Source organism: Agelaius tricolor, unplaced genomic scaffold (genome assembly GCF_023055355.1).
Source record: "Agelaius tricolor isolate 1412-34295 unplaced genomic scaffold, bAgeTri1.0.p SCAF_7, whole genome shotgun sequence".
Taxonomy (NCBI): Eukaryota; Metazoa; Chordata; class Aves; order Passeriformes; family Icteridae; genus Agelaius; species Agelaius tricolor.
The window spans coordinates 8893386-8919375 of NW_027269267.1; the positions used below are offsets into that span (position 1 = coordinate 8893386).

At 41.7% G+C, this 25990-nt stretch overlaps 2 protein-coding genes across 2 annotated transcripts in view; one reads left to right on the forward strand and one right to left on the reverse strand.

Moving 5' to 3' along the window:
* Window positions 1-12908, reverse strand: part of OTC (ornithine transcarbamylase) — a 32330-nt gene extending 19422 nt beyond the window's left edge. The window contains exons 1-3 of the mRNA XM_071430313.1: window positions 12720-12908; window positions 8708-8846; window positions 8044-8125 (exon numbers count right to left, since the gene is read on the reverse strand). Coding sequence (XP_071286414.1) covers window positions 8044-8125; window positions 8708-8846; window positions 12720-12796 — 298 coding nt within the window. The 5' untranslated portion in view covers window positions 12797-12908. The remainder of the gene's footprint in view (window positions 1-8043; window positions 8126-8707; window positions 8847-12719) is intronic.
* A 3170-nt stretch (window positions 12909-16078) lies between these two features.
* RPGR (retinitis pigmentosa GTPase regulator) overlaps window positions 16079-25990 on the forward strand; it is a 39819-nt gene continuing 29907 nt past the window's right edge. The window contains exons 1-3 of the mRNA XM_071430316.1: window positions 16079-16157; window positions 18410-18535; window positions 25398-25490. Coding sequence (XP_071286417.1) covers window positions 16118-16157; window positions 18410-18535; window positions 25398-25490 — 259 coding nt within the window. The 5' untranslated portion in view covers window positions 16079-16117. The remainder of the gene's footprint in view (window positions 16158-18409; window positions 18536-25397; window positions 25491-25990) is intronic.

The following is a 25990-nucleotide window of genomic DNA, read 5'->3' on the forward strand; positions in this document are numbered from 1 at the left end:
CATCAAAATGTTAAAATGAGTAGCATTTGACACACAAAATGTCAAATAAATGTGCTTTGGAATAAACCCACTCAAATGTATTTGTTGCTGAAATCCTTGGCCATGAGTTGCTATCTGTGATCACAGGAACAGTGATTCAAGCTCCAGGGCTACACATTGCCACAGGCATCATCACTGTTGCTCCCTGTTAAGAGCCAGGTAATCCATTCATCATGCTGCTTTTCTGCTTCATGGGACTTTGCATCCTAGCAGGACAATCTGAGTCACCTGGTGCACTTCCACATCCTTGCAAGGATCAACGTTGTCTTTCATGTAAGGTCAGACAGAAAACCCTCCTCACACACTGTAACAAACCCGAATTTGGTCTCAAATGACCAAGTGCCCTAAAAATGATAATGTGAGAGAGAGAAGAGGAAAGGTCTCAGGCCCCGCCAGCATCCCTCTACCTTGCAATAATTAGGAATTTGCACAGAGGTCCAAAGAACTGGATGGATTAGGTATGAAGAGTAAAATCCACTCCTGAGCAGGAAACCATGGAAAGATTTGAGCATCATTTAAGAGTAGAAAACACTTTGGGGAACTTCAGAGGTGTCTGAACAGTGTTTTGGATGAAGACAAATTACATATTAAGGGCAACTCTCAGGTTCTATACTGCTTTATTTTAATTGCACCACCAGCAGAAAGTTATCACAAGCAACCATTGGACACAGACAGGGAAGAAAATATCTTCTTTTCACCAACATCTGAGTCTCTTTGTCTTTGCCTGGTTTAAATCTGCAGCCTCTTTCCACTGAATCTCAGTGTAAAGTCCCTCATGGCCACACATTGTGAGGATGGGGCCTGATGGGGCTGTTTTATGAACTGTCACAGATGTTTTAGCATAATCCTAGCATGGGGAGCAGGATCCCACAGCTGGGGATGTACAAAGTGTAGGATTTGAACTGGGCTGTATGTAGCCCTGTAAGGCATTTTCTGTGTGATAAGAAGAACTCCCTTCCTGTACAGAGATTTTCTGCAGGCAGATCCTGCCCTGTCACTGGCATTTCTGATGAAGGAAATTTCCAGAGAATATTAGCATAGACAAACCAGCCTTGTTGAGACAGCACTGTGGGGGCGTGAGTCTTTTATTTTGACAAAAATCTAGAAAAAAGCTCATTTTTTATATTTATATTTACAGGAAGAGAAAGGATACATACAGCACAGAAGAGTAGAGACCTCCCACTTTGTTTACCGAATTGTGATGTCGTGGAGATGCTGATGAATTTCGTGCTGTTAGGAAAAAAATTTAAAAGAGAGAGAAAAAGAGTGGAAAAGGAAGAAAAAGGTCAAAAGAAGAAGAAAAGAAGAAAAGGTCAAAAGCTGCTCAAGCTGGCTGTATCCATTAGATGGCACTGCTGACAGATTCAGAACTGCAGTTTCAGCACTGAGGTTGTAGAGGTCTGCCATGGATTAAAAACTTCGTCCCACAGCCACTCTTTAAAAGAGGATTAATCCAGGACTGAACACTGAAACCTTTCACAGATAAAACCAACAGGTACAGGCATCAGGTCTGGGCCCCACAGCAGGGCTCCTTACACAGAGCAACCCTTATTAACTCCCATCTCCTGCCAGCAGCAGGAACAAGGGGAGGTCTTCTGCTTTGCATCAGTTCAGACAGCCTCTGCAGTTTAAAATACAATAGAAAAAAAACAATACCAGCAAATCGTTGTCTTTGCACTGCCTCAATTTCCTTAAATGTCAGATTAAAAGTAGTGATGCTCCAGGTCCCACCTGAAGGGCAAATTTCTGCTCCCCTAACCAGTGTACACTCATTTTATTGAATGGGCCCTCTTAAATTGCTTGTTGTTTTCATTAAGGATTTCTCCAAATCTCAACAATATTGCAAGTCAGAGCAAACTTTTAAGAATGAAGCACCATTTATTCTACTATTACTTTTTTCACCTCCCCTCTGCAGCTCAGACACAAACACTGTATTTAAAGGACAGTGTATGCAAACTACACATTACAGCCTGTTTACTCAGTGCAAATTTTTAAGTGAGGACCTCAAGGATGAACTGTCATTGGCAGTAACTTTTCCTTCCCAAATTCTTGTGGATTTTTTTGGAGTCATATACAATTATGCCAGTTATTTATTCCTGCAAGTTCCACAAAATACAGCAGCTCTGCATTTTAGGATTCTAAATGCATTCACTTTGGTAGATGATTTGCAGTCCATGCATGCTCCAATGGACATGTTCTGTTTTCTAGAAATGATGCCCAGGTAAAAAAACTGGAATCTGAACATTCATTCAGAATTGCCAGACGTCAGGCAGCCCAGTCAGAGTTGCCACCTGGAGTCTGTGTACATAGCAGAGCCCTGATGTGTTGGGCTTTCTGCTCATGAACTGGCCATCTGTGCAGGGCCTGGGAACATATTTCCATACAAAACTTTCCATCTGGAAATACAGGAGCTCTGTGCTCTAACTTTGTATATGGTTGCAGAGACAGAATCTTTTTCAGATTCTTTCATCCAGACTGCCAGTAGAAAGTGAAAAAGAAATGATGACTTTTGAAGGTATGCAGGCACCAATTCAACAAATAAACATTGGAGTGCTGTGTTAAACTGGGAGATCTAATCCTTTGTTGTCACAACCTGGTCATATCCAAGGCCACATGCTAAATATTTATATGAATTGTGATATCTTCAATAAACTACTACATGTTCATACTGCAAATCCAGAATAGATTATTACCTCATGTCCACACTTCTCACTTCTGTTAGTTATCAAAACACACAGTTTCATGCCTCAGGCTGTGGCACATTATTGACCCCACTTATGCAGACTCTTTCAGACAGGACATGAGTGAATTCTTCATCCCAGGCTATCCCTGCTGCATGGGGCAAGAGGGACAAAATGAATCCTGTAGTTCACAGGTTGGCTACACAGGTCTGGGGCTGTCACCAGGAGACACACACAGTCATCTTCTCAGACTCAAAGGAAGGATCTTCTTCAGAATTTCAAGACATATGGATTTGCATTTATTAATTTCCTCATTGCCTGCCTGGACTTACAAAATAGAAAGTATTTTTCCACTTAGACTGATAACAAAGAACTCTCCTAGGCAGAAATTGCAGAACATTCTTAAAGCAGAAGCTAAAAACTGATAAGCAGTTTTAAAAAGTTATTTTTAAGCTACTCTTTTAAGTGAAGAGTAAACTAAGAGTGCATTTGGGCCCTCTGTAATGAGGCCAAGCTAAATAATACTTAGCCACTTCAACAGAAAACAGACCCTGTGCCATGTAATACCATCCCCACTACTTTAGCTCATATGCTACAATGCAATTATTTCTGTGACTCTGTGTAGCAGTCTTCAGACATGGCCATGTGTAGGAGGAGTGAATTGGGAGTAATTCCACTAAAGCCAGTGGCACTGAACCCCCCTAAAGCTGTTAAGATCTTTTATATTCCAGTGCACAACAAGAGAAGGTAGGCTGAGCTTTCCTACCTGCACTGCTTCCTCTCCATTCCCTGTGAAATATTGTCTGCATTCAGTGTCTGTGGAAAGCTTGGATTTATTTATGACTTATTCACTAAAACATAACTGCAGCTGTATATTTTAAGAGCAACAGTGACAATCAGATTATTTTACACCAAAGCTATAACAAAAACAGGGCATTCAACTTGTGCCATGCCTGAGGATGTTTATTTTACAAGTAATATATGACCATGTGAATTGTTCTGTTTTCAAAAAGTACACAAAATTTTATGCAGAATGGGTATGGGATTCTGACTCTGAAGAGCTGACATTTTCCAGTGTAATAGCAGATATGTCACATTTTCCAATAAAATAGCCAGTGATAGAAATAAATCTCCTAGGCTTACAGAACTGGATTTACTTTGCCACTACTCTATGGAAGTTACTTCTAGTTCTGCATTAAACTTACAACATCACTACTTATCTTTTAGAAATGGTAAAATTATATAGGTTTCAGAAATATACATTAGGACAAGATTAAAGAGGCAATGAATTATACCCCAAGGAGAAGTATATTATTCAGTACAGTTGCAATGTCATTAGAATAAAACAGTTCAGAGAAACAGGATGCTGGAAAACCTTAAATATCAACTGATCTATTACAGTGCATCATAAATTAATGTTTTGATAATCTTCAATTATCTGGACAACTGGGAGAAAGAAATGCAAAAAGGTCACCTCTAAGTTAAAGGGCAAGGTGAACCCAGAGAATACAGGCTAAGCTGCCTCACCTCAGTCTCTGGGAAAGTGATGAAGCAGCTAACTCTGGAAACCATTTCTAGGCACATTAAGGACAAGAAAGTAGTCAGGAATAGTCAGCATGACTTCACCAAGAGGAAGTCATGCTTGAGCAGCTTGATCAACTTCTGTGATTCTATGACTGGCCTGGTAGATGAGGGGAGGGTTTTGTCTGCCTGGACTTCATTGTGTCCATTGACAGCGTCTCCCATGAGATCCTCCTAGCCAAGCTGGGGATGCCTGGCTGGATGAGCAGAGCATGGGATGGGTTCAGAGCTGTCCAGATGGCTAGGCCTGAGAGTGGTGGCCACTAGCACAAAGTCCAGTTGGGAGCCAGTGACCAGCAGTACCCTCAGGGTCCATTTGTGTCCAGTCCTGTTTAACACTTGTGTTAAGGGTCTCGATGACCAAGTGTGGTTTCAGCAATTCTGCTGTTGACACAAAACTGGGAGGAGTGGCTGATACATCATAGGGTCATGCTGCTGTCCAGAGGGATCTTGACAGGCTGGAAAAATGGTCTGACAGGAGCCCCATGAAGTTCAGCAAGGAGAGATGCAAAGTCCTACACCTGAGGAAGAACAGCCCCTGCACCAGGACGTGATGGGGGCCTCCCATCTGGGGAGCAGCTTGGCAGAAAATGACTTGGGGGTCCTGGTGGACAGAAAATTGAACATGATCCAGCAGTGTGTGGACCTTTCCAGCAAGGATGGTGAATGGTGTCCTGGACTGCACCAGACAAATACTGCCAGGAGGTGGAGGGAGGTAATCTTTCCTCTTAATACAGCACTGGTGACCTCAAGAGTCTGGATTTGGGGGTCCTCAGGATGAGAAACATGGACATATGGGATACAGTTGGGATGTCCATGCTAACAAAGGGTCACAAAGATGGCTGAGGGACTGAAGCATATTTCATATGAGAAGTGTTCCAGATTGCAATGCAAGGTGTTTTCTATTACCATCTGTATGGCAGTTGTCTTTTGTCAAGTGGGCAGTTTGCCTTATCTCTCTGAGTGATCACACTCACACCTCCCTTGGGAGGGGATATCTGCTGATAACAGCTATTGAATGTCACTGCATGGCTGATAAAAACTATAGCATCCCATTGGGAGATGTGAGCCCAGAGGGAGGAGCCAAGCATTGCTACCCAGATATAATCCAGAGGTTCTGGAATAACTGCATGGGCTCTCCACTGGATTTCCCACAAGAATAGCAGCTGCCTCTTCTTCCATTGGATCTTTGGAGGAGGACTACACCCTTTTCTACAGGATCCCTGCTCCAGCAGAACAGAACAACCCTTGACACTCCAGGAGGACTGCTACCAGCACCCTGACCAACAGGGTGTCGGGCTGTGTTCTGACTCTGTCAGTGTTGTTCTAGTGCACTGCATTGTTTTATTTTATCCTTTTATTTTCTTCCCTATTAAAGAACTGTTATCTCCTGCTCCCATATTTTTTGCCTGAGAGCCCCTTAATTTAAAATTTATAGCAGTTTAGAGGAGTGGGGAGGGTTTACATTCTCCATTTCGGGGGAGGCTCCTGCTTTCTTTGCAGACTCCTGTCTTTCCAAACTGAGACAAGAAGAAAAGCTGAGAGAGCTGGGACAGCACAGCCTAGAGAACAGAAGGTTCAGGGGGAATATTGCTAATGTATATAAACACCTGAAGGAGGAGGCAAAGAAGTCAGAGCCAGGTGTTTTTCAATAGTGCAATGGGCACAAACTGGGAAGATCCCTCTGAATATCAAATTCTATTTACCGAAAAGCTGATTGAGCAGTGGCATAAGTTGCCATAGAAGATTGTGGCATCTTCATCCTTGGAGATACTCAAAAGGCTTCTGGACATGGTCCTGGACAACTGGCTCTAGAAGACCCTCCTTGAGCAGGGGATTAGACCAGATGACCTTCAGAGATTACTCCCAACTTCAACCATTCTGTTTATTTCTTTTTCAATAATGTCATTCTTTATAGGCATAGGGACAGTAGGAATTCTGAAAACACTTCATAGTGTTAGCATGTCCCAACAAACTCCTAGACACTGCACAGGGAAGATTTTGTAATCAGTGCTTTCCAAGTCTCTGCTCTGTAATGAAATGCATTGATTTAGCTGTTCCTGGGAGGTTTGTTTAGATTAATCTCATCCCCAGGACCATGCCCTACTAGTGACCTCTCTCAAGTTATTGAAGGGGCAACTCTTGGGAAGAGCTATTTGAGATGACTCAGGAACTTTATAAATAAACACTTCAATCCACTGCAATTGTCCACTTTCACTAGACATTAGAAAATTGGTATTAAATTATCTTGTTTAGCTAAAAGGAACACATGTGGCTCCACATTTGTTTTGAGTTCGAAATTCCAAGGAGGGAATCATTTATTTTAAAAAAGCAGCTGAAATGTATAGAGTTTTTGTGGAAAGAAAAAACTTGAGTCTGCCTTTGAAGCAAAGTCTTAGGCTTAACAGACTTAAGACCAATTAACTGAAGGTGTGAAGTTAATGCACAGAAGCTAAACTGCATGAAACTCTCTTGTGGAAGCTCTCACTCAGAAATAAATTTCACTGGAGCTTAATTCCCCCTTGGAGGAATTTATGTGCATTAACTCCTATCCTTAAGTTAATTCATTTGAACTTTCCTGAGCCTCCCCCTTCCATAAGCCTTCAAAAGCCAAGGACTAAGCAGTGTTTCCCTCAGAATACAGAAGAATGAAGGATAAACAGATCCAGAGAATTCATTACCTGGCCATACACCAGGATGGCAGGAAACAAGAAGCTGGACTAAAAACTCAGGAATTAAAAGGTGGGTGGTCTTCACAGGGAGGGAATGCACATTAATAATTCCTCATTATCAGGAGAAAACAGAAAGCAACAACATGTCTGCTTAAAGAGCAGGATCAGCAGGCAAATGGCTGTGCCAGACAATACAAAGGCGAATTCAGAAATGCTTGGAATTAATGTATCTGCTTCTTCCTTCGATTATTTTTACCTTCTCTCTTACAACTTGTAAAGAAATGTGAATACTCAACAGGTTTCCTGTTCCTTCACTAGGGAGAAGTGAGGGATGCTGGGTCAACTTAAATGAGAGAAGAGCAAGTTCTTCCTTGCTGCATCACCAGTTCAGAGTTATTTCCTGCTATGAATAATTGATTAATGAGAGATTTATTTCAGCAGTGTCATTGAATTCAGAACAACTACCACGTAAATAAAGATACCACAGGTACATGTTTCAGTGTTTCAGGACTGTAACCTAAAAGAAAAATGTTCCAGTGCCTGATATGATTAGGCTAATATCCTTGAGTCTCCATCAAGTTATCTTCCCCTGTAGGTAATCATGTTAATTTTTCCCCTGAATTTATATCAAGGCATTACTGTATTCCCAGCCTAAGCACATATTTTGAAATGTAACAATGGTAATGCATATTACATTAGAAAAATATTTATTAGAGCTTGCAAAAAATTAAATTTGTGATGCTTACTGAAGTAGATGTTAGGAAATGTACATCTTGCCAGTACAGCTGGGAGCTTACACTAGAAATGCTTATTTCTGCCTGTTACTTTATTTCTGGTCTACCATGTTTGGAAGATTTTGACAAAATTTCAGCGACCAAAGCCATGTGCTTGTGAAATTAATATGTAAGGTGAAACACAAACAGCCACCATTCTTTTCTTATTTTTGCTTTCAAAGTTTAGGTTTCTCCTGAGTAGAAATTGCTAAATGCAAAATTATGCAGTGTTTTTCAGTACATATTCAATGTATACAGTTTCATATAAAGTCTCACTGTGCCATTGCTCAGACCTACCTGTTTCTGCAGACAATCTTGTTCTTGTGCTTCTCTTCTCAAAAATCATGGCCAAAGATTTGCCTTGCATCAAAGGCAAATACTGAAACATGAAAAATGAAGTTATTTCAATTTTATAATCATAATCTTTAAACTATGAAATACTTCTTGCCTTTTTTAAGTCACCATTAGAAAAGTTGCAAAAGTGGGGTTTTTTATCTGTGGTTCTGTTCTCCTTCCCTTCAATAAATTTACTAGCAGTGGAACAGTTAAAGGCAAAGAAGTAATTCTAGGCCCCAAAGCAACTGCATTTTGACACTCAATTTGAGCCAGCATTTAGGAGAACTCAGATACTAATTTAATCCCATGCAGGGAAGTGTCTTTGTTTCCTACGTTGAGTGCTGCATGTACACCATGTGTGGATGGATGGGGTTAGCTGACAACAGGGAGCTAGCTGCACAAACCTGTTTAACCTTTCCACTCACAAAGTCCTCTGAAGTGTTTAAAGAATATCTCTGGATACTTTGCAGGAAGTTTTTTGATTTGCAGCACATGATTTACAGTATTTAAGAGCTCAGGAGATTTTGATTAGGACATGACAGCTGAAAGGCTTTTTCACAACACCCCTCAGAACAGTATTTATTTCAACATCTGAGGGACCTAAATGACAGTTAAATCATTTTACCTCTCCTTTATGCTTTATCCTTTGTTTCAAATCTGATGCCATCCACAGCAAATACTTCAGTTCATCAGCTGTGTAGTTCTGTAGAGTAAGGAGGTCCCGACCTTTCAGATCAACATTCATTTGAGCTGGTGTCCCATACCTGTGTCAAAAGAGCAAAAAATGTGTATTTTTTTGCCATTCAATGCTAAATTATATATGTGCTAAAGCCAGTGAGCAAGCACCTGAAATCTCTCCCACTCCCCTCACATGACCCAGCTGGATCATCCGGATAGACTTTGTTAATTAGTTTAAATAATTCCTGTCAGACAGGCACCACATGCCACTATGCACTACATCCATGGCCACTGTAACAATGTTTCAAATTGTGTTATAAAATATACTTTAGATGTAATTTCTTCTGTCTTCTGAGATGCATATGGCAACTGGATGCTGCCTGTCAAATAAAGCCATTTAGAACCTAGAAAAATGACTTATGTGTAGACCCCAAAGCTGCCCTTTCTGGGAACAGAACAGAAATGGATCTTGGTGCTGTTTCCCCCTCCTTTTTACTTTGTGCATGAGTAGACACTTGCCACATTCCAATCCCACTCTCACAAAAGGTGGCATTTCTATAAATGTGTATGAAATCCCTTCATTACACTGGGGAAAAAGGTAAAAAAAAAGTCCAACAAAACAGCCTTACTGTACCACAGAAGAGACATTCTGGACATGTGGTGTTTATTCAGTGTATTCTGGCCTCCATCCAGATTTAGGACTTCAGAATCACATGAAATTGGATGTTGATAATCACCCACAGAAGTTACATGATCAAATTTCCTCTAGATTAAATGAGGTATCTTAAAGATGTCCAAGCCCATGTTTCACAGGCCAAAGGTTAACAGGGAGGTGTGGCAGTTCAGCCCTTTCTCTGGCTCTGTACTTACAGCCTCCTTAGCACTGCACGGCCCACACTGTGCTCTTGCTAAGGTTTTGAAGGGTATGAGCTAAACATCTATTTTATTTAAAGTCAACATTTTTAGCCTGATCTAACGAAATGGAGACCAAAGCAGAGCAAAGAAGTGGACCGAGTGCAGCTAATATTTTTCTATTTCCAATTGTATTTGTGTTTTATATTTCCCTTTAGCTCACCATTGAGACTAGGCTCAGATGCAGTGCCTGCTAATTGCCAAGCCCTGAAGTCCACAGCTAGGAAAATATGCCCAGACATACCCCCCATGAGGCTTTGGACACAATCCCACACAACAGCCTGAGCCCCACAGTGCAGAGCCCTGGCTTTGGAGGGCGGGCTAAACATGGCACAAAGCATTGGCCAGCTGGACACAGCCAGGGACTTGTGGGCAGGGACTCCATGTGCAGCTGCAGGCCAGGGATGAGGGCTGTCCCTCAGGGCTCTTGTTCCATTTGGGTTTAAGCCATTTCAGAGCTTTCCAAATTCTTTATTTCTGCCCCATTCCTTTTCAGTAGGTTCTGCTTTGGTGTTCAGAGTGACACCTTCTCAGCTTAGTGCTCTTTGTGTCCTCCTTTCTCTTCTGCCTTTCTCTGCTCTGTTTCTCTCCTAGTGTCTGACTTTACCCATGGTACCTCAGTCAAAGAGTCTCACCACATCATTTTTCCCGGTCCATGTGCTAAAACAGCCCTGGGTTAAGTCATGAAGGCTGGCAGTGAAATGTCATTGTAAAATCTTGCTCCATGTGGATTTCAGCCCTTTCAGATCTTTGCCTTAGAGGTCAGGAACATCTTTTCCCTGCTGGAAACTGGAATTTCAGACCATTGCAGTGTGTGCCAAGGATCACAGAGGGGAATTACTGAGGTTCCTGGGGTGCTGTTTCTGCTGTGCCTCCCAAGGGAGTTGCAGTTGTGCAGGTGCAGGCAATAAGGTTCCAAATCCGTGTGGGCTCCCAGAGCAGATGGGAAATGTTTGTCTCCTGGACATTTTCAATCACACTCACAGCTCAAAGCAGAAGGAGGAAGAAAATGGAAGCAAGTGTAGGGGCATTCATGGATCAGGTAGTTTCTACCAAACCAGGAAAAACAGCTCACCAAGATAAGCTACTAAAATCCACTCTTAAATATCAAGAGTTTAAATACCAACAGTTTATAATCACGGGATTTGCTTTAATTTTCATTGTGCATATTCTAAAGGAAAATAGTTTTATAACTGGGACTTCTTTAATTACTTTAAATTTTCAGAACAGGGATTTGCTTTTTTAACTTGTTTGTGGGGAAAAAACCAAACTTCTCCTGCTTTAAAATCTATGCAATTTCTTGCTGCTTCCTACTCTCCTTTGCCTCCTTGTTTCCAGAACAGCTTTGGGGCTGCTCCTTGTTTTTCTCATTTCAGCCTGCAATTCCTTCCAGGGACTTAGAGATTATCTAATCTCAATTTGCCAAACAACAACTTCTGTTCATTGCTCTTGTTTCACCATCTGGCATGATTGAGAAGTGGACTGAGAAATATTCATCACTATTTTCTCCACTGGCAGATAGTGAAGCACTTAAATTGGTTGCTGGAGAGGATTTGGAATTACCATCCTTAAGTATTTTCAAGAGGTGCCTAAGCAAAGGCATAGCTGCTCTGATATGGTGTTTGACAGGCTGCAAGCAGAAAGTTGGACTACAGATCTGCTCCTGACCTCTTGAAGATTCTGTTTTATTGCTATGACCTCCAAGAAATTTGCTCCCTTCCCTGTTATCCATATGTGAAAGAGGGGCAGAAGTGGAAAAAATTAATTCCAGAGAAGGATCATGAGACAACATAGCAAAGTTAAAATGTAACGGGCAGAATTGCAAGGTCAAGCAGTTTTGGCTTCTTCCTTTCTGAGCAGGGACAGCATAACTTTGGACTCTTAGCACAGACTGACAGACATTAGGTTATCCTGCAGCATCAAACACAGTGATATTAGCTGGGAATACCCACAGGCAGTGGTCATAGCTTATGCCAACGTTATACCATAATGTTAAAAAACCCACCAAAAATAACAATGATGTGTGTGGAAGTTAGCAAATCGGATTACTTCCTTGGAAAACCAGCTTTACAACAGTTGTTTTCCAAACTTGCTTTTCCATCACCTCTATGAGCTGCAGAAATTTCCCAACTGGCTGCAGTAAAAATCCAAAATTCATAAAAAAATTAACACCCAGCCTTTGGGACCACTCTAAAATTGTTGCAAATAAATCATAGAATTTGGAAAACATTTGGTTTGCATATGATGCAATGTAAAAATTATAAACAAAAATTACTTACTGTGTATTAGGATTCCTGAGAATGTGAAATTTCTGCATATTGTTTTCTAGAACTAATCACTTGTTAATGTAACAAGTGTAATTCTATTCTTATTGAAGCTGACCTAAAACCATGAGAAAACATGGAATTGACTTTCAGCTCTAAAATTTTAACCTGATTTTGGAGATGTGACAAACCTGAGAAGCAGCTGAGTGAAATGCTGTCATCCAGGAACTTTCCTGAAACTGGGGGGACAGACACAGCTATGTGTGTGCAGAAAGAACCCAAGGCCAGGTCACAGAGGCAGGTCTGCCTGCTTGACTTTGAATCCCCCATCATATCATGCTTTTGCTGCATGCCTCTAGGGTATATAGAGACACAAACTAATGAGGCAGAGATTCACCTTGCAGCTTCAAGGAGAGAATTCCCCACCCAAACTGGCTACAATATGTGTCTAAATGCAGATAGATTACCTTTATTCAGATAGTTATTTACTGGTTACAGTACCTGCAGCACACACTGACCTCAAGAATAAACATTCCTTCCTGACTTTGCAAATCCCAAAGAACAAATTAATGGTACTTCACAAACACTAAAAACAGATGATACTCCAGTCTCCTGAAGTCACAGAACTTGCTGCCTGGTGAGGTAAAAGGACACTAAAATTGCAGGGAAAAGCCCCCCAGAGCCTGTCTCTAAAACACTCACTCCTTCACAGGATTCTGCTGCTTTTGACTCCAGGTTTCTGACCAAACATCACACACCAGATAAAATTAAAGATAAGCTCACCAAAACTGTCGAAGCAGCTGCTTCCTGGTCCCTGCTAGTTTTGCAATAATGACGAAATTCCTCCTGTTAAACAGCATCTTCTGTTTGCATTAAGGCTTCTCTTAACCCAAAAATAAAATTATGAGAAAGGAAGGTGTAGGAAGCAGAGAGAGAACTGTGCTGCTGTGCAAATGAGGGAAAACCAAGATTCAAGGTCCTTGTTTTGGCTGTCTCAGCCAGGGCTGAGCCAGGCTGGGGCTGACCCTGAACCTTTTCTTTGGTCAAACCCTACAGATACAGAGATTTCTGCCATTGCACCACTTGCAGTTTGTGTTCTTCTGTGTGGGCTCATCATGTCATATCACACCTGTGTCAATACTATTTCACAGCTATTTTGTGTTAAATATTTGTCCAGGAGCATGTGCTGATAGAAAAAGGCAAAAGAAGACTTGCAGGATCAGCATGAGCAGGGTGCCCCCCTAGGGATGGGACTGTGGCCATGGGGGCTTTAGCACAGCCCAGGCAGGGACTGCTGGCCCTGAGCTGAGCCCAAATGAGGGTTCTGGGTCCTTGGCTAAGGAACTGGGCAGGACATAAAGACTTATTCAGGCTTTTGGGGCCCTGAAAATAATGAAGTAGTCTGAATTAAAGAAATCTACATTTTCCTGGTTTGTTTTTTGTTGTTGTTGTTGTTTAGTTTTCTGCTTGGGTTTTTTTCTGTTTTTTGTTTGGGTTTTTTTGTTGTTGTTGTTTGTTTGGGTTTTCCCTTTGGTGTTTTTGTTTGTTTGTTTGCTCTGGTGTGTGTGTGTGTTTGTTTGTGGTTTTTTTTGTTTGTTTTGGACCAAGTTTTCAATAGTGCTGTGGCAGTGTTCAACAGTGTGGGGCCCAGAAAGTGAAATATTGCAGCCTGCCTACCTCCTTAGGCTAAACTGCTTGCTGTATAATCTGAAGTAGGTCAATTGCTAAATACTAAAGTGATTTAATTTAAGTTTCTACCTTCAAATATAATTGTCAGATAAGATTTTATGCCACCTGCACTGTAGGTGGTTTTGAAATATGACCATTACATTCTCATTTCCTCCTCCCTGTAAGGAGAGACTCACTAGGGTAAATCAAGGTGATGGCATATCTGTCAGAGAGGGTGATACCTTGAAATTACAATGCAAGGAACTTATAATTAAAACATACAGAAGAAAAGTTTGACTCCTGAGAAAGACAGACAGCTGTGAAAACATCATGCTGGGTGATAGCTCCTGGTGGGATTTGCTCATGCTGAACCAATCCTGAGATGCTTGGGAAATGCAGCATTTGCCAGGGGAAATGTCAAACAGAAGTAAAATCCTAGAGAAATGAGTAGTGAGGGAATGGAAGAGAAGAAAGAGAAGAAAGGGAAGAAAGAGAAGAAAGAGAAGAATGTCAGGTCACAGCTTCCCTCTTGGTTGTTCTCTGGCAAATGACTCCCATGACCTTCAAGCCCAGCCCCTGGGACTGAGCTTGTGTCATTAATGATGCCCAGGGGAAAAGACAGCAGACAAAGCAAATGTGGTTGAGGTGCCAAGGCCCCCAGTCCCATCCTGCAGCCTCCCAGGGAGGGGACAGTGCTGATGCCTTTGCCAGACCACACCTTGTACTGGGTCTGGCTGAACTGGGCTCATTTTCCCACAGCAGCCCTCCCAGTGCTGGGCTCTGCCCTGGCAGCTAGAAAGGTGCTGATGCCACCCCAAGAGTTTTGGGTACTGCTGAGCAGCACTGCCACAGCACCAACACTGTCCCTCCAACTTCCCACCCCCCATCTGTAGGTTGGGGGTGGACAAGTTCCTGGGAGGGGACACAGTTAGGACAGCTGACCCAAATTAACCAAAGGGATATTTTATATCATGTAATGCCAGCTCAGATATAAAAGCTAAGGAAGGGAGGCAGAAGAGGGAACATTTATTATTTTACAATATGTGCTTTCTGGAGCAAAGATGAAGTGCTTAAGTCCTGCTTCCTGTTGTCTGGACATCACTTGCTGATGGAAAGAAGAGAAAAAATTCTTTGTTCTTTTACTTTGCTTTTGTGCATGCAACCTTTCATTTTGCTTTAGGAAACTGCCTTCTCTCAGCCTATGCTTCCTGTCTTCTCTCCTCTGTCCAGCTGAGAAGGAGTAGAGATGAAGTGTCTTGGTGGGCACCTGGTGTCCAGTGAAGGCCAATCCACCACACCCCTGTACAGAGGCTGCCTGATCCCAATTCCTACTTGGACCAATTTCATAGCAAGCTCTATGACACTGTGAATGAGTGTCACCTAAGAGGAAGGAAGCAGTCAAGATTTACAGATGCCTGCAGCTGAAAAGGAACAGCAAATGCCCGAGGCTCCAAACAACTTACAAAGTTTTATTAGTAAATTATACATGTGGCATGTTAATTGGTATAAGTTAGCTCTTTATCTTATAGTAGCAAGAGAAATAAAAGAATAATTTTTTTAAAAAGTGGGAAGAGGGAAAAGGAGATCGTTGGTATTGATACAGGTATCATTCTGGCCATCAAGAGGTCCAGGGGCACTGCCTCAGCCCTGTGGGGGTCGATTTCATAGAGAAGCTTTCCCCAGGAGCTCAGGGTGCTGTGCCCCACTGCCGGCTGCCCAGGGAGGTGCTGGAGCCACCATCCCTGCAGGTGTTTGAGGAAAGACTGGATGTGGCACTGAGTGCCAAGGTGGCGCTGGCCATAGGTTGTACCCGGTGATCCCAGAGGTTGTTTCCAGTACAGCCCATTCTGTGATGCCATGCCCACAGTCCTGTGCCAGGCCCAGCACACCCCATCCTGCAATGCTGTGCCCACAGCCCTATGCCAGGCCCGGCACAGTCCATTCTGTGGCGATGCCACAGCCCTGTGCCAGGCCTTTCCCTGTTCCCAGCACAGCCCAGCCCTGTGTCAGGCCTTTCCCTGTTCCCAGCACAGCCCATTCTGTGGCGATGCCGTACCCACAGCCCTGTGCCAGGCCTTTCCCTGTTCCCAGCACAGCCCATCCTGCGCTGATGCCATACCCACAGGCCTGTGTCAGGCCTTTCCCTGTTCCCAGCACAGCCCATCCTGCGCTGATGCCGTACCCACAGCCCTGTGTCAGGCCTTTCCCTGTTCCCAGCACAGCCCATCCGGCGCTGATGCCGTACCCACAGCCCTGTGTCAGGCCTTTCCCTGTTCCCAGCACAGCCCATCCTGCGCTGATGCCGTACCCACAGCCCTGTGTCAGGCCTTTCCCTGTTCCCAGCCCATTCTGTGGCGATGCCGTACCCACAGCCCTGTGCCAGGCCTTTCCCCCCGCCCGCCCTCAGGGCCCGGCCGGGCCCGGCCGGGCCCGGTGCCGCCCCCCGCCGACCGCCAGGCGGCGCTGCCCCCGGCCCGGCGCCCCCGGCCCGGCGGGGCTTCCTCCCGGCCGCCATGGCCGCGCCCGCCGCGGGGACCGAGCTGCCCGTGCCCGGTGAGTGCGGCCGCTCCTGGAGACACCCGGGGGCACAGTGCGCCTGCCTGTGCCGGCCCCTGCCCGCCTCACCCCGCAGGGCTCCCCCGGCTCCGGGCCCCGCGCCGGGCCGGTGCCTCGCGGTGTCTGGGGAGAAACGCGTCCCGTCAGCGGCGGGGCCGGGGGGCAGCGCCGGGCACTCGTGGGGGCGCGGGTAATTCGGAGCATTAGTGGTTGGTTTGTGTCGCGGTTTGGCCCAGGGTAATGTTCAAACCTTGGCTCGTTGCTGGGATAACAAACGCCTCGTGTACGTCCTGTGGGATTTAATTTACCGAGTTGGTGGGTTCAGTTTCCAAACTGGTGGCAGCGCTGAAGCACAGAATGGGCCAGGCTGGAAGGGACCGCCGCGGGTTGTCAGGTCCCAGCTCCCTGCTCCAGCAGGGTCATCCCACAGCACATGGCACAGGATTGTGTCCAGACGTGTCCGGGGTATGTCCCTTGAGGGAGAATCCGCACCACGCACAGTCACTGCCCAGGAAATAATTTCTCCCTCTCGTTCAGGTGGAACTTCCCGAGCATCAGTTTCTGCCCATTGCCTCTTGCCCTATTGTCAGCACCACCGAGCAGAGCCTGGCTGCATCTTCTTGGCAGCCCTTGGGTTCAGATATTTATACACATTAGCGAGGTTCCCTGTCAGCCATGTCTTCTCGAGGCTAAACAGGCCCAAATGCCTCAGCCTTTCCTCATTAGAGAGATGCTCCAGTCCCCCAAACATCCTCGTTGCCCCTCCCAGACCCACTTTGTGAGCTCCGTGTCTCACTTGTACTGAGGAGCCCAGAACAGGGCTCAGTAGTTGTGTCCAGTTGTGAAATGTTGTGGCTTAGTCAAATGAACGAGATACAAAAGGCATTGGAAAATGTATCAGCTTTTTGTATACATTGAATAAAGAACATAAAATGTTTTCATGTTAACCCTTCTGAAGGGAAAGGAACCGAACCAGAGAGCTCTCTACCTGTTGGAGAGATTGCTAAGAAAGTTCAGAAGTGCATGGCTGTCCAGCTGGAGATGAAAACTTCAGACTTTTCAGATGCTGTTTAGCTTGTCTGTAGTTGTAGGTAAAATAATGAAAAAAATTCAACTCCTTCTTTAAAAAAGCTTGAGTTTATCTGCACAAAGCTTGTTGAGCAAGTGAAAGTGAAAACCACATCTAGTGAGGTAATAAGTGCAATTTATACATGTCTGCCCCATCTGATACATGAAATAACATCTTTGGAAATAGGGGAAGCTTTTGCATTAAATAATTATTTTAAGTGCAAATCAAATATACAGTTTAAGAAAGAACTTTTAGGTTTTGGAGCTAGGCTGCATATTGTTGATGAGATTGTTTTCATTGAAAGTTAATGCACTAAGTTGTCTCAATGTAATTTTCAGAAACAGTCTACTGTTATTGTGTGTATTTCCTAACATGTGTCACATGTAACAAAGTTTACAAGGAAAAGGTTTGGTTTATTCTTGGCTTTGTTTTTAAAAACATCTATGTTTTATAGTACAGGCTTTGACATTTTAAAATAGGAAATCTAATTGAGCTTTTATATCTGAGCTGGCATTGTCTGCAAGGATTTTGACAAATTATTTAACTTGTAAGTTCATGTATTTTTCTGTAGAATTGGTACTTTCTGTCAAACCACATGCCTAACCAAAGCTGAACAATAGTTCAGCTATTAGTTAACATTCTGCCATTCAGCTAAATAGTTAACATTCTGTGTTTTGGCAACTATGTTGCTAACACATTTGAAAGTGTGAAGAATTGAGAAACCAGGCAGACTACAAAGCCTGAAGAGCTGCTTGGACTTTATTTTGGGGTGGTTTTGTTTGGATTTTTTTAGATCATGGTCTTATCACTGAATCACAGAATGGTTGAGCTTGGAAGAAGTCTCTGGAGACCATCTGGTCCAACCCCCTTGCTAAAGCAGGGTCACCCAGAGGAGGTTGCACAGGATCACCTCCAGGCAGGTTTTGAATATCTCCAGAGATGGAGACTCCACAGCTTCTCTGGGCAGCCTGTTCCAGTGCTCTGCCACTCACACAGGAAAGTTCGTCCTCCTGTTTGGGTGAAATGAGAGTTTTGCCAACCCATGTTTTGAAGGCTGAGAAAAGGAAGAAGAGAAAGATAAGAAAATAAAATGTGCCACTGAATTGATAAAACATATCTACTTCAAAATATGTGAGGCAAACTTTGCTTTCACCAAAACTGACATCTTTTTTTGTTTCAGAGTCAGGTGCTGTTTTCACATTTGGGAAAAGCAAATTTGCAGAAGATATTCCTAGCAAGTTCTGGTTCAAAAATGACAAGCCTGTACTTATATCATGTGGAGATGAACATACAGCTATTATTACAGGTCAGTATTGGAAATGGAGGATATAGAATCAGAATTGTTTAGGTTGGAAGAGACCTTTAAGATTATCAAGTCCAACCATTAACCCAGCACTGCCAAGTTCACCACCAAACCATGTCCCCATGTGCCACATTTATTCATCTTTTAAACACCTCCAGGGATGGTGACTCAGCCACTTCCCTGGGCATCCTGTTCTGTGGAGAAATTTTTCCCAATCTCTGGTCTAAACCTTCCCTGGCACACTTGAGGCCATTTCCTCTCCTCCTCTTGCTTGTTACCTGGGAGAAGAGGCCAAACCCCACCTGGCTACAGCATCCTTTCAGGCAGTTGTAGGGTGATAAGGTCTTCTCTGAGCCCTCTTTTCTCCCACAGCTTCCCTGACAGGATTTGTGCTCCAGACCCTTCTGTGGACACATTGCAGCCCCTCAATGTCTTTCTTGTAGTGAAGCTGACCTATATGATAAAGGGATATATTTAGACACCTTTGAAAATTAGGAACCTTACTTGCATCCAGAGGTAATACATTAATTGAGGCTGGGGAGAGGAGAGAGGACTGCTTTGTGGGAACTGTTGGATGCCTTTGGAGCTAGTGTGAGGTCACTCAGGGTTTTCACAGGACATGTCCAAGAACTGTTTGGAGGAAGTTGGTAACAACTGAGTGTATGACTGGATTTAAACTAAGCATAACTTAGTTCAGGCTGAATGTTTCTGGTGAATCTGACAAGGTTTACTATGTTACATGTATTGTATCATGGAAGTAACAGTAACTGCTGAACACCACAAGTTCGCTAGAAATCTCCTTGAAACAACAATTGTATCTCTCAAATTAAGCTTGGAATTACTATTAACTGTCAGATGAAAATAGCCCTTGAAAGAGCAACTCAATAAAGGATTTCAGAAAATCCTACAAAAATCAGAAATAAATGGAAAAAGCATTCAAAGGAACTCTGGTGTAATAGAGGGAGCATCATTAATGGTTTTTTTTTCTTTTCTTTGAAATGATGGAAACAATTCTCATTAAAGAATTTGTTCATTTTATTTTACATGGAAGGAACTACTCTTCTGTGGATGAGCATGTGTGATGGTTGTTTTGACAATGAACTGCTGACAGATAAGACTTTGTTGTTGAAAAAAATATATGTGTATTTTCAGGACTTTTTAAATTGGAATCTAGTTATTGCTCATCAATATCCAATTGGTTGTTGTGTATTAGATAATTTCCTGAGGGTTTCTTGCAATGTTCACAAGCAGCATTGAAGATGCTGAATTTTTAGAAAGAACTATTTCAGGCAAGATAAAAAAGACTATAGATTTCATGGGCTGCAGAACACCCTGAGGTGAAATTACATGATGAATTTTTCAAGCCTAAATTCATGGCAGATGAATTATACATTAATAGTTTATTTTGAGCAAAGCTTGGCACTTCTGCTTGGATTGAACCAATACTATTAAATTACCTGTTGCATTGAATTAATCTGGATGTAACCTGGGGCACTGTGGCATTTTCCTTTTGCATTTCCTTTTTACATATACTTTTATATGTCCACACCCAGTTTGAAATAACACAGGTATAGTTCTATGTTTAAACCAGTAAATTTAAATTTAAACCACTAAATTTAAATGCCTGGGCCAGCACTGTTAAACCCAGTCAGCAACAATCCCCTAATTCCCACATCACTGTAATAGTGACCACTTAGATAAAGCTTTTGAAGAAGTCATCTTGCAGAGATTTTCATGCAGCACCATTTCTGTATAATTTCTCCTTCTCTCCATTACTTTAGTATATGCAGCTTGTTTCAAAAGTGTCTCTGTAGCTTGCCCTAGCTGTTGTAGTGGGCAGGTACTCACCAGGGAGGCTTCTAGATGATCAGATCTTTATTTCCTCAAAGCTTTTGCCCTCAAGGAACTGTAGAAGCATGAGAAAAAGACATTTTTGGTAGCAAAAGGTTTTCTGGGTCATTGTAAAGTCAAAAGTGAGAGTAAAGTGTGGATCAACAACAAGCAAAGGTAGAGAAACTGCAAGAGTCATACAAAAAAAAATGAAGAAGGAAGGAAAAAGCTCTTCTCCCTCATTTGTTCTTCACACCAGTGCATGCCCATGTGCACCTCACATTTCTGCAGTTAGATGGAATTGGATGATACAGCCCTTGGGGATGACCCTGAGCTGCAGTAACACCTGGAATAAATGGTCCAGAAGCTCATGCTGATAATGAGTTTACTGAGAAGAGTGCAGACCTTGTGGGAAATGAGGAGCTTCTTCAGCTGAACCTGACCTGGAAGAGATAAAAGGCAAACATCACCAAGGAAGGAAAAGTATCCCAAGCAGGTGTGTGCTAATGCATGCTTCATTTTACCTTCAGTCTTTAGTTGCAGGTCACAAAATTTCCCCCTTCCTTTTTTTTCCCCACACCTTGAAAGAGGGAGTGGGAGGTAAATTTGTAGGGGACAGTAGGAATATGAGGTAGATTAAAATTGAGAAGTATACCAATTTTACAGTTAACATGGCTCAACAATCCTAAATGAAACAATCACCCAAACTGATACAAATCATTCCTTAATGCTGGACTTGGGCAGGATGCAACTAGCATCAAATCTTGACTGAATGAAGAAAATGTACAAGAACTGATATTTAGCATTCAAACAAAATATTCAGAACCTTTCAAATACCTTCATCTAATCCAGCATCAATATTCCCATATGACTTTTATAAAGACAAGTGTAAAATAAATATAAAACACTCCATCCTTTGCATTTCTAGGTCAGGAGTTAAGAGTCCAAAATTTTATTTACATGCTGTAGCTGCATGTTGGAATTGAAGGAACCAGTGATAGTTACTTGCTGACTTTGAGTTGGCTTGCTGAGCTAGTTGAACTGTTTTCTTCTTCAGGAAGGAAGTTTAGGATTGAAATTTATGTTTCTTTATTCTTTTGCATATCTTTGGCATAAGCTTGATTAAAATGTCCAAGCAGGAATTTTTTTAAACAGTGGTCTTCTTTAGTTCTTTGATGCAGTCATGAGCAATATATATTCCACCATCACTTGTAACATGTTTCATAATGGTTCTTGCCTCATTTCTGTATTTTTTGGCCCAAGCATACTGATAGTCCATTCCCTGCATCTTCTATAACTGCAGGCTTTGGAAAGCAATTAATTCATCCTCATGGGAGCTGGTGTGAAGTATGAATATGCATATTTTAAGAATCTTCTTCCAATGCCTGTGTATTAAATTTTGTTTCCTACAAAACCCTCAAACTTAACAGCTGTCTTATTGTTTATTTGCCTTGATTAGAGTATCCTAGGCAGCTTAACCACATTTGATCAGAGACTGATCCTGTTCACAAGGGGGAAAGTGCTGATGAATGAAGATGCCTTTTCTGAACTCAGTGCCCTGGATAGAATTGAAGTCCCCAACAAAAGAAGGCAGAAAGAAAGAAAGAAAGAAAGAAAGAAGTATCAGTTGTAAAACTGGAAGGGAAAGGTGCATATGGAACCACAAGATAGTATACATAATTTCAGGTTTTGTAAGGCATTAAGCATTCAACAGAGATCTTTGAAACCCTCCAGGTGTTTTGTCACAAGTTTTCTTCTATTCTTTCTGATTACCAGTAGGTCATCAGAACATGGCACAGTATCTTTTGCATCAACTGCAAGGGAAGCATGAGAAAGATCAGTACACATATGTGTTGATGTGTATGAGCAAACAATGTTCTGTGCTGGTTTTGCTTGTTTGATGCCAAATGTCCTAAGCATGACTGTGATTGTTGCTCAAAAAAATTTCTGAAAATATCATGACTTGTCTAACAAAACTGATGCCAGTCTTATTTTCCTGGGATTTATTTGACTTCTATATGAGTTTTAAATCAACTGTTAACATAGTTTATTCACTAAATAGCTCAAATAAAAATAATTTAAAAAATAATTGTGGTGACTTGGCATTTGCTACTCTGTACAAAATACTACCTTTTATGTTTTATTCAGATAAAGTTTCTCAGAAGGATCTTGCAGTAAATATTCAAGGCCTGTACATTGCCTCCCCATCTTATTTCTCTCCCACACCCATATAATTTAAAAAGAAGGGGGGGAATATGTAAAACATACCTTTAAACATAGGTGATTAGAGTACTTGGCTGCCTGCTATGACAAAGCATTTGGGATTTCAGCTGATATTTCCCAGCAGCCCAATGATTGTCTTTAAAAGCACTTCATGAACCAGAAGTGCACATGACTGATGGGGCTGCCAGGAATCACAATTGTGATAGCAGCTGTTCATGAGAAATGAGGGGGGAGACAATCTCTTACTGAAGTGTCCCACAAAATCTCTGTTGCTACACATGCAAGTGTCTTGTGGCTTCCCTGGTCACCCTGAATTGCTGTTGGTGCAACATCTGCTGGTGTACCTGCCAGGGAACACATGTTTGGGAGAAATACTTCAGTTTTGCATCAGGATAAAGGTGGACACTGCTGTTGGAAGTTGGTTTTCATCACCAAAACAGTCTGAGTAGGCCTTTTCATTGTATCCTGTTGTTTCCCTCCTGCCCAGAGTCATAGTCTTACTCTGTCTTGTACCAGCCATTCCACCTGGCAGGTGGCCACACTCTGGATGATGGCACCAAAGTGGAAGTGAAAAATCCAAGAGTAATCTGAATTTATGAAATTTTGAAATTTGATCCTTGCCTATTTGTCTGCTGTTGGATTCAGTGCATCTGTGTGATGGCTGGGATATCTCAGTATGCATTTATGAAAATTATGCCTTTTGCATGCAAAATTATATTGGATTTCTTGGCCAGCTTAGATTGAATCATGTCTCTTGTGAAACTTGATTTGCTGTACAGACTGAGAAACGTTGCTTCATTACAGGCATTTGTTTAGGTTCCTCTGTAGTGCATATTAATTCTCATTCTCTTTCTAAATTAACTGCTTCTCAGATTTCTTATTTTCTGTTATACTCCTAGGAAACCTGAAATTACAAAAGGCTGTCACTCAGTTGTAAAAGAATGTGGAAAAATTCCTCTCATCTATTAAGCTCCTTGACTTACAAAGCAATGCCTGAGAATTTAAAGACTGATATAAAACCCAGCAGATTATAGGATGAAAAGCATGACCTTGTTTGAATTTTGCATGGATAAAAGAGAATGTGCTTAAATTGAATTAGGGCAGCTTGGCATCATACTCCCACAAAAGTACTGCTGTCTTAGGAAAGCAGTTGGAAAGTGTAAAGCAAGGATACAAGGAAGCCATACCAATATAGGATAGATGTCATTTGCTGATAAAAACCCTTTAAGGTGGGTTTGCTGTCAGGGACAGCTCTGCATGTGTTTGACATGATTGCATTATCAAAATTAGGATGGAGATATAAATGCTGTTAGTAGAACACTGTGAGCATGAATTTGACCTCTGTCTTTCTTCCCTTCCAGCTTTCTTGGAAAGACATAATATTGACACATAGTCCCACGTGCCAAGAATTGTAAAATCTAACAATCAGGATTTTAGATACTAGTTACAGTTAAGCACTGGTGTGGGTTTTTTTCTTTTTAACTATGTGGTTATATTTAAGAAAATGAATGGATATTTTTATTAGAATAAGATTTTTGGTAATGTTTAAAGCATTGCAATATCGTATTTCAAAGTCTCTTTAAATCACAATCAGAACCTTCACTGGGAACAACCATATTATTTTGACATTATTATATGGAATTGCAATTATGGATTGTGGTTGTGGTAATTGTAGATGATGAGGGTGAGGAGCTCTATGACCAAATTTCTGTCTAGGATGACAACGTTAAGATGGAATCTAATACACAAAGCTCTGCAGACCTTCAGAAGTAAAAAATGTCCTTTTATTTGTTGTAAAAGGGTGGGAGTTTGGGGAGAGGATGTTGTTTTGTTGTGGTTTTTTTTTTTTTTTTGATAAATCAGTTTCTATTGTTTTGCAAAGATTTCTGTTGGAACAAGGGTTTTATTTTCCAGTGGAAACTTTACAGCTTTACAAGGTGTGATAATTTAAAAAATGAAATTAAATTAGTTCATTTTAAGATATTGTCAGTAGTCAGTTTTGGCTAATTTTCATCCTGGATGACAAAATTCTCATCTGTTCATATACCATCCTCAGATAAAGCACTGGTTTTTCAGAATTATAACAGTTCATTTTTTGCAATGGTCAAACATGCAAGTCCAATGACACATCATAGGAATTTCTGGAAGGTGATTCTAGCATTGTCCCTGTTGAACATTTGTAACCTAATGTCTGCATTTAGGTTTACAAAACTCTCTGACTGCGTGGTGGCTTTACACATTCTGTCTTTATATGCAAAATAACAAATTAATACAGTTTGTGAAAATTTATCAGAAACTACATTTGATAGAAATGCATGTTTGTAAATCATTTTAAGACATTTAGCAGTAAAAGAAATATCCCACCCTAAACAATCAAAGAAGCCAAATATTACAAATCTGTACTTGTATTTATCAAATAGCTGCATTATTCATTCATGTCTCTGAAGATGTCAGTGCTCAGTTAGATGTGCTTTAATTTTATAAAGGGGCTTATAGATACTGGGGTTTCTGGACTGCAGGGTCTGCCCAAAAGTACATCTTGTTTTCTGAAGAGCACTTCATCTGTGCTGTAATTAAAGATGAGGATGTTTCTTCTTCTGGCTGAGGATTTCTTACTTAAACAATCCAATTACTATTTTGAACTGTAAAATCACAAGGATATTAATTATTGTTTACACTTATGTACTGAATTGCCTAAACTTAAACCTTACATTAGAAAGGAAGTAACAAGTTCAATGTGAGTGAATGACCATCTTGGCTGGAATGAGGTGTTCAAACCCTTGTATGGATTCTGTCTGTGATTTTTTTTCAGGGAAAGGTAAACTCTACATGTTCGGCAGTAACGACTGGGGCCAGTTAGGACTAGGATCAAAGAGCACTGTCAGCAAACCAACCTGTGTTAAAGGTTTGTGGGATTTTTCTTTTTATTCTTTTTTTTCTTTTTGTCTTTTTGAAAGGAGACCCTTGTGAAAAGGTACTTCATAGGATGCAATTCCAAAATAACTGATTCTTGATTATTCTTCATCACATGTGCACATTAGTGCACAAGATCAGGAAGGTAGCTCTAAAGGATCCCTTATTGGTTTTCCATTACTTCAGATTCTGAGTCCTTTTGCATCTGAGGATTACTTCAGATACATAGAATCCTGTATATTTTGAGGGCTCTGACTTTATGTAGTGCTTGCCTATTCTCTCAAACCACATCTTCATTTTTTACTGCAGACAATTATCAGATGCTTGGTCTCTGCATGGTCTATGTGTTTGAAACCATAGTTCTAACAGCATTGTGTAACCTCTGTGTCACTATTTTCTTAGCAACTTTGTAAATGAAAAAAATCTATCAGAAACTTTTCACAAGTACTGTTACATTTTTAACAAGTATGAGAAATGCCCTAGGGGACATAA